Source organism: Vigna unguiculata, chromosome 5 (genome assembly GCF_004118075.2).
Source record: "Vigna unguiculata cultivar IT97K-499-35 chromosome 5, ASM411807v1, whole genome shotgun sequence".
NCBI lineage: Eukaryota > Viridiplantae > Streptophyta > Magnoliopsida > Fabales > Fabaceae > Vigna > Vigna unguiculata.
The window spans coordinates 34,712,661-34,722,585 of NC_040283.1; the positions used below are offsets into that span (position 1 = coordinate 34,712,661).

A 9,925-nucleotide genomic window follows, 5' to 3' on the forward strand; every position below is an offset into this window, starting at 1 on the left:
CTCCCAGGGGGTGTGTTTTTTTTCCCTATGCCAAATCTCGTATTTATAGGGATCTAAAATAAATTCAAAGAATAATGAAAAAAATAAAAACTTAAAACAAACTCTTCAACTTTAGATATTACAAAGCTTCAATCTCGGAAATTAATGCGTGGATTTTTGAGTAGTAACAGATGCAACTAAAAATGGATTTGGACCTTGATATTACTGAGTTGTTGGACAGGTTGTAACCGGATACGAGGAAATCCGAAATAGAAAAGAAGTTAAAAAAAAAAAATAGTCAATGTTGGCATACGTATAACTAAATTAAATATTAGATGTAACATCTCATTTAAATAATTACTTTAATTAAATATGTCGCACAGATCATATAAGAGGCGAAGATTCGGAGTATAAAGTCACTCCATATAATTATCCAAAATACACAGCAGGGAAAACAAGGCACACCAAGATGCCAATATAGAAGCAAGTACAAGAATCTAACAATAGTTGATAATATACCAACGGCCAAAACAGTACATGGGCCACAACCCTATGCAGCGGAATCATCCCTTCATGTTGACCACGAGTACCTCTCGCATATGCTCACATCAATAAATTGATGATCATCGCAAAAGGAGAAGAACCACATACAAAGCAACCAAACAAGCAAAAAGTAAGCTAGAGTATAAAACGACTTATCATACCGATACATGCTATTTCGCAGACCAACGAATATATGTCAACCAATCATGTTATGACTTGCAAACAATACACTAAGACTCAGACTCGACTTATCTGAATACATATAACTTAGTCGGATTCAGCGGATGGTTGCACTTGTGGTGGATTTCCCTACTCACCCCTGAGCTAGGCCTCCTGCTACTCTCACTACAAGAGTCATTCCGCTCTATGTGAGACTAACTGACCCCTTAGAGCGTTAGAATGCAACCTTACCTTGAATCCTTACTAAATTATATAGATGGGGCACCACCATGAACTCCTACTAACAGGGGTCATGGAATTACGTCCCGACCAACTGAGGCACCACCTTGAGATCTCACCTAGAGATTCAAGGAATTACGTCCTAACCACACACAAATCATGTTCCAACAACCTAGTAAATACTTTGGCGCATATAAATCTCATGTCAACCTTTATGATCAACTCTCATTCATATCCCATGTCAAATCCATACCAACTCATCATTCTCAATCCATGAATCATTCCATACATGCCTCATACTCAAATCATGTTAAACTCATAAGTCACAACCCAAAATACATCTTGTTCATACAAAATCACTCAATTCATGCTTTAAAATGTACAATCAGTCCAAACATATGGCCAACATTCAAAAACAAAGAAACCACAGAACCAACACACTCTTCACTCAAATAATTAACTAAACAAATCAATTATCAGGAATGGACAACTTTAGCATTATAGCAATGTCATAACAATATGAGCACTAACTTTTTGGTATTAACAAGGGTTTTCGAGGAATTAATGGGGGATTTTGGAACCTTGGGCATTAATGGTGGTTTTTGGAACCCTAGGCATTACTGGGGGGTTTTGGAACCCCATGCATTACCGGGGGTTTTCAGAACCCCATGCATTACTAGGGGTTTTCGGAATCCCAAGCATTAACGAAAGTTTTCAAAACCTCGGGTATTAATGGGGGTTTTCGAAACTCTTGGTAAGTTGCGCTACTTCTAGGGGTTGCTAAAAACCCCCGGTAATTCGTTAGTCACGCTTGCTCTTCTGGGAAATTTCAAACCCCTGGTAAAATCATTAGTGGGGGTTAAAACCCCCAGAAACGCCAAATATAACCCCTGCTAAAAACAATTATTTTGTAGTGTATTAACCTTTACAAGACACCCCCACACTTTGAAATAATTTAAAAAAAATGTGGTTCTTTTATCACAATCTTGTGTTCAAAATATTGTAAGAAAGATATAACATTTCACTAATATAATGTTAGGAAAGCTAGAACTTGTAGAATAACATTTACCATATCAAAACATTTTTTTTTTGCTTCACCATTAGATTAGCACACACATAATCATAAGCATGATATGAAATAAAATAACTCATTTTAATTTCATGTTATAAACAATATTTTTAAATTCATCAATCTGATAAAGAAATTGATTTATTATCATTTTTTTCATATAAATATCAAGCTATTTTTTCTCCTTTGCATATGCATAGTTTTGTTCAAGTGTTTTCCATAACACAATAGTAGTTTTAGTATGACATATTATTTTATCAATGGTAAGAGTAGAAGATATAAAACCATAAACTAATATAATAGCAAAAACATTAGCTTTAGACATCACAAAAAGTTATTCAATGAGCAGGAATTTTATTTATCCAGAATTTCATTTATTGTTACTAGTAGAAACAAAAACAATTATACACATAAATTTGTCTGCTTAGTTGATACTTATTTAATTATAACCATAACAAACATATTAATTCATAAAAAGTGTTTTCAGTCCTTAACTCTATATTATTTTTAATTGTAGAAATGAATATAGATGAATAATAAAAAATAGACATAAAAAGACTTTTCTCTCTAAGAATGTTAGAAAAATGATTACTCAAATAATACTAATAATAATAAAAATATTAAATAATATAATAATAATGATTACTCAAAAAAGAATTTTCTCTCCAAGAATGTCAATACAAATACACAATCATATGTGTTTCAAATCATATGCGTTTCTCTCACAAGATATAACAACCTGTCAGATCGATCGAGTGCAGCAAAGGATCTTCGAACCTTCTGAACACCACTGTCTTAAAAGATAGTATAGAAAAGAAAAGAAGAACACTCTTGAGAAAACTCTAGTGTTTGTTGTCTTTGTTATGTCTTTTCCGATGCACCTAGGCTAGGTGGTATATATAGGTAACAAAAGGAGACATAAAATTAAATAGTAATAATAATATAACGGTTAGCCATAAATAACATTAACCCATAAGATTAAAAGGTCCATAAAAATATGAGTACAATAGAATTTTTATTTTTATTATTTATTTTTTAAATTATATTAAAAATTTCCAATAAAAAGCTCCTTCATCTGCCTCGGCTCTAAATACCACATAATATATATAATAGAATCATGAATAAAATTGGCCTCCAATTCAAAAATTGAATATTATATATTGTTGTAGAAAGAAAAAAGGAAGTCTGAAATTAATTGGTGAATGGGAACTACAATGCTCAGTCATGCCACTTGATTGGTCTTCCTGTAACAATTGAAAAATATCCCAAATTAATAATTCTAACAAACTTTATCTACAATTTGCAAATTTCTTAACATTTCTCCTTTTTAAGAAAATACACAGAAATCGGCCACACTTTGGACGACTTCAATGTGAAAGTCCTCTTCCATCCTGACGTCTTCACCTTTCTTTTCTGTAAAGTCAACCAACCCTATTTTGTAATATACACCCCCTCTTATAAAAAGCCAAATTTCTATAACCATCAACGAAAGGAAAGGAAGGGCTGTTCTACAAGGCAAAAGAAAACCGAAGGGAAAAAGAGGATGTGATCCACAAACAAAAGACACCACGACAACCAAACACATAGACAATCGTATGCTAACAAAAAAGCAGACCAAAAAGGATATACAGGGAAAGGTACACAAACAAATGCAACGAGGCTACCATAAACGCAACCAATAATCTTCAGATTCACAAGACTTAGCACTCTGAAGAGACTCACTTTCCTTTGTGCTTTGGTAAGCACATGATCATTACCATGTATTTGACCTACGAGCTTTGTTCTTTCTTTTATCTCAGAAACTGTAATCATGTAACTAATGATGAACTTTTTTGCATTATCCATTTATTTATGTGTATTATCAGAGCTAATCAATTGTTTAAAATACACACTTTTAATCATTTAACGTCCTAACTGTGAAGACTGTAATAAATTTGATTCTATAAGAAGTAGATTATACTTCAGAGAACAAGATAGGTTAAACACAACCATCGATAACAATGAGTCATAAATGTGGTGAAGAAAGGAGTAGACGCGTTCAGAACGGGACTCTAATCCTAACGAATGTCTAAAGTGCAAAAATTTATTTAATATCATAAATATTGCCAAGGGAAAAATAAGAAAATTCATAAAACTTTCTTTCGTTATGCTCTGTGATAATTGTAGTTTGATGTCAATGAGTACAGGTAGACATGTAGTAAATAATATCCAACTTAATTAGTAGAGATGTACAAAATAAAAATGAGTACAGGTAGACATGGATTAAAATGTTTTTAAAACGGCAATGTTAAGAGAACATAAACATAGAAACGCCATAAGAAAATAAATTAATAAAAACAAATACAATGTATTATTTTGATAATATAATATAATATAATATAGGTTAAATTACTCTTTTGGTATTTGTTTTTGTCAAGAATTGTTAAATTGGTTCTCCAGTTTTTTTTTGTGTCAATTTGGTTCTGATTTTTTAAAAATGATTTAATTTGGTCATTTCTTTTAATTTGATGAAACAATGTTAAAGTTAATATCACGTGTCAATGTCTGGTTTTTTGGATTTTTCTTAATTTTTTATTTTTTTTACAAATGTCACTTCATAGTTGTGCCACGTGCCAAGAAGTCTCAATTTAGTCCCTATATTTGTTTTTAGTTTCAATTTAGTCAATTTTTTTTGTAAAAAAAGAGCAATATTGTCCCTCTTTTAAATTGAGAGTCAATTCACTTTTTGTATAAATATTATGGTGATGCTATTATGAAAATTAACTTTTTTATTAAATATTATGGTGATGCTATTAAACATTGATAATTTGGAGTCTGATGCCCCTTCATACAACGACGTATTTGCATCTAGTAAATGTTATAAAACCTTTGAGTTTCTTCATTTGGAGCCTATTCCATGTTATTATAATTATATAATTCGAATGGCTCATGTTGCCTAAGAGCATTATGCATCATGTTTGGCATCGACATAAATTGGTTATTTTGTGACTGCCTATGTACAACATCCCTACCCAGACCCATGCAATTATCATCATTATCGAAATGACCTTCTTGCATTAATTCACCATGATCTATCCAAATCCAATGATTAGGCTTGAATCCATGTTTGTAGAGGTGAACCTTCACAACTCTTTCCTCCAAAATCTTTATATAATCACACTTACTACATGGACATCGAACTCCCCCATCATTGTGATAACGGTCTTGTTTACAAGCTTTGGTTATAAACTCTTCAACTCTTTCAAAGCATCTCTTCCTCTAACACCTTTCATACATCCATCCACGATTTGATGGAAATTAATTCATATTTTGTACATATACCAATTAATAAAAAATTAGGTAGTTATTACAAGGATCTATGCATAAAGCAAGATACCATAGGTAAACTTTACCCTACTAAACAACAAGTATTTACCTCTAAAAATATTTCACAGTTACAACTGCAACTCTCTTATAAAGCCTGCTATAAGGCTACATACTAATAGGCCAAATAAGGCTTAATCTAAATAGGATTAGAAAAAGACTACTACATCACAACACTTTTTATACAAATTTAAAAGATTTTATTTTCTCTGAAGTTGGGAGAGGAACAACAATCCTTGTTGTCAAAATTGATTCACTATTTTGGACTAGTGTTGTCTAATTTTGTTGTCAAAATTGATTCTTAAAGTATTTTAGTACATTTTCTGCTAAACTTTGTTAATTGTTTTTAGTTTAATTTGTTGCATCTATTCTCAAATTTTAGTTTTACTCATGGCATTTTTTTAGTTTTACTTTAGAAAATTATTAATTCAAGTTGAATCTGAGGCTAAAGAATAAATTTGGCATCATGCAAATTATTTATTTAACTAAGAAATTATTCTACAGGTAATAGCAGATTAAGGCCAAAGCACCAAACACTACATTCAAATCCCATCTTATGTTTACCACTTAGATACATTAAAATTAAACAAAAGTAAGTCACATATATGAGTCCTTTTGGTTATAAGATGTTTGAAAGACTTGATGCCATGAATATTTTAATGAAATCATGCATGCAACAATTCTATTTTACCTATAGTAAGAGGAAATATGCAACTAGGATGTGAAAAAAGGTGCTAAAAATGAAAGTCATGCATGAAATCCTAAAATGACACATTGCATTTTACCTTATTCTAGTTCCAAGGCATATTATGCATATGTGATGATGTAAACTATTACCACTATAACAAAATCATGTATTACTAACGAAAACATTCGTTAGTAAGAGGGGATATCCCTCACTAACTGCTAATTTTCGATGAGTTTTCGATGGTAAAAGTTATGTCGATAACAGACTTGTTTGTAAACATTACCGATGGATCCGAAATCCGTCGGTATGAGGATGACAACTATTACCGACGGATATGTTCGTCCGTAAAGCCGTCAGTATATATTGATCAGAATGCAAAGTCTGTTTTGCATGTTTGCTAAACCACACATTATAAACCAGACCTACAAATCACAAACATTCAGAAACAAACCTGCCAATTATAAAATCTGATTCATTCTAAACAAATGTATATCTAGTTCAACTCCAACATTAAATTTAAGCATATATCACGATATTAATTAAACATAATATGTATATGTATGTATACATAAAGTGAAAGTATCAAATTCTTATTACTCAATCAAACTAAAAACTAGTCCTCAATAACTCTAATATATGGTCATAATAGTCTAAGTAGTCATCCGAATCAGAGTCCTCATTAACTGGATTAGGCTTGATTGGCGCAGGCTGGACTGGTGCGGGTTGGACTAGGCTAGGCTGGACTGTTGCAGGCTACTGTTGGGTCGGTGTTAGATTAGACTGAGGTTGTTGAAGGGCATGGTGGTTAGGAGGCAACAATGTCAAGACTAGATTGTGTAAGTTTTGAAAGTGGCCTTTTAATTCCTCAAAAGCCTGATCATGAGCTTCTAGTCTTTGTCTGAGGTACGTAACATCCTCAAACTAGAAGTGGAGGAAGATGGTTGGTGCTTGAGGCTACCACTTGCACCTGTGTTTGTAGCAAGTTGGCCTGCCTCATATACTCTTCCTTTATTCTTTCCACCAACAACCTTAACCCAACACTAAGTCCTAATCGTGTCTTCCGTTGTAGGATGAGCATTAGGATCTGATGGACCAACATAAGAGCCTTGCTCAGATCTGACCTGTGAAAGTCTATTTTTAAATTCTTCTTGTTAAGTAAACAAGGTATTAGTGAAATAGGGTCAAGATTATACTTTTATGGGAAACAAATGAAAGTGTTTGCTTAGATGAGTCCTCTGAGTCCTCTGAGTCCTCTGAAAGTAAAAACAATATGGTGTTACTTTTTAAGTAGAAATTTTTAAAATTATAAGTTATGAATTACTTAAGATATAAGGTTTTTACCATAGAATGGCATGCTCATGAGTAGTAATTGAACTACTTGTGTGTAGGCTCCCACCCTTGGGGGAAGCTCTATTCCTTTGGGCTGTAACACATTTATTGCAATAGGATGGAGAATTCCAATGTGTCAGCAATTGATTCCACACATCATCCCCAAGCTAGTAAGGGTGATGTCCTACATTCCTGGCCTCTCCAAACATATCAAAGAGCTTATGTGAAGCTCTAGAGTTAAAATTTGTGTGAATTTGAGCTTCATGCTCAAGTCTCCGTTGAACCTTCCTCTATGACAATGAATCAAGTACAAATCAGCAATTGCACTGCAATATTAAGATACACAGTTATTAAAAGAGAATAAGGTTGATGATATGTTTACCTTGAAACGTTGCCAAAAATGATCTTTATCTGTTGGAGGTATTGCTTCCCATGATAGCCAAGAAGTAAGATATTGTTGCTTAATAGACCTTGTGATGGCTTTGGAATCAACTCTAGAAGGATAAAACCTGTACATGGATTGAAGAAAATCCATGCACAAAAGGGCAAAGTAAAGCAAGTCATGTAAAACAAATTAGTTTTTAGGATGGGAGAACTTATTATTACCCTTACCCTTTCCCATAAGGTTCAATCATCGATCATTCATGGGGAGGAAGGTCAACAACAACAGCATCTGCATCAGTGGGATTTGAAGACGCGGGAATACTAGGTGAAGGGACTAATGATGGAGAAGGTATAACAACAACAGAAGAGGGTGAGGAAGAAGGTTGTGGTACCACAACAAGGGGTGGAATTGGCATCATCATAAGAGGTGGTGTGAGTACCATAATAGAAGGTGTTGTAGGTACCAAAGGAGGGCGTGGTGTGGGTACAGTAATAGGTGGTAGAGTGGGCACCATAGTACGAGGTGGTGTGGGTACCATAACAGGAGGTGGTATGGGTACCATTACAAAAGGTGGTTTGGGTACCATAACAGGAGGTGGTGTTGCCTCTACAATAGGAACAAATATGGATGGTAATGGCATGGGTGCAACAGCCGGGGAGGTCGATTGTAACGGTGCACTATGTGTGTTAGCAACAATGATTGGAATGGATGTGGATGGTCTTGTAGGAGGAACTTTTATTAGATAGCATGGCCTTTTTGGTGCCTTTTTTGCTTTAGGCTTTGCTATCTCTTTCCCCTTACTAGGATTAGGTGGACCACCAGATGACATTGTAAACTATTTTCAATGAATACTATTGGAATAAATAAATTATGAATGTCAAGTACAAATATTAATGTCAAATTACAAGTACGAATATTAAAAATTAAAAGGTCAAATTACAATTACACAACAGTGATGACACATATTACAAAGTACAAATATTAAAAATTAATCATCATCACTTTCATCGTTCATGACTTCATAATTCTCATCATCATCATTGTCTTCTTCTTCTTCTTCTTCTTCTTGCCCTTCCAATTCTTCAGTATCACCACCAAGGTCATGCAATGTAGATACACCTTCAACTTCAATTATTTCATGGGCATGTGACATTTCATCAACTTGATAGGGAATATTCTCTTCCACCTTATTTGACTCAACGCGACCCCTAAGCTTAGTTTGTATTGCAACACACCAACCATGTTTGTTGATGTTTTGAAATGCTAGATATGGGATATAATAAACTTGTCTAGCATTATTTGCTAGAATGACTGGATCAAATGGTTGGTATCTTGAGTTGATTTCAAGTTCAACAGTATCATACCTAGAATGTACTCTTGTACCATTTGTAAAAGGATCAAACCATTCACAATAAAAAAGAACTTTCTTTGGAGAAGTAGAATTGTTGTACTCTAGCTCATATATTTTATGAGTTATCCCATAAAAATCATCATAACCACCCTTTGAGGCCCTTCACGTACACACCACAATTAATTTTCTTCTTCTCGTTCGACTATGCATTAATGTGGAACTTATACCCATTGATAAAATATGTGTGCCACTCTTTCACGCATCTCATGGGTTGGTTTGCCAAATCCCTTAAGTCTTGATTTCTAAAACATAATGGTTCATTATAAACCTAAAAATTGTGTGAAAATTTAGAGTTTAGTTGGAAAATATGAGTATATGTTGGCAAAAGATGTTGCTTGAGGTATTTGCTCAGCTACAAGGAATCAGTTGTTAAGAGAAAATTAACAATACGGTAAATACAAGTTGCTTAAAAGGAATTTACCGTTTAGGTTGTAGACAATGGGATTAGAATTTACTCAAGATATGATTTAACTTAAGTGCAATTGATTAACACATGCACATGAGTAGAGTCAAATTTAGAATTAGTCAACCAATGAGTGCACTCCTTACCTACGTGACGACCGACTTGTTTAAACACTAATAATGTTGACTTAGATGTTTGACTTTGCCATTGTCTTTCATTCCTATTATTGCTCAGTGACAATGTGAAGTTTTTAAAATAGTGAGAGCAAAAGTATGTGGTCTCATGATGCAAGTAAGCTACACAAATGGATCCTTCTACTCTAGCTTTGTTTTTGACAGAACGCTTTGATTCCCCCA

The 9,925-nt window shown here is 33.6% G+C and overlaps 1 protein-coding gene across 1 annotated transcript; it reads right to left on the bottom strand.

Annotated features, from left to right (window-relative positions):
• Window positions 1-8,008: 8,008 nt before the first annotated feature.
• On the bottom strand, window positions 8,009-8,584 carry LOC114184653 (proline-rich receptor-like protein kinase PERK2). The gene has a single exon (XM_028071968.1). The coding sequence runs from the start codon at window positions 8,582-8,584 to the stop codon at window positions 8,009-8,011; it is 576 nt and encodes a 191-aa protein (XP_027927769.1).
• Window positions 8,585-9,925: the final 1,341 nt, after the last annotated feature.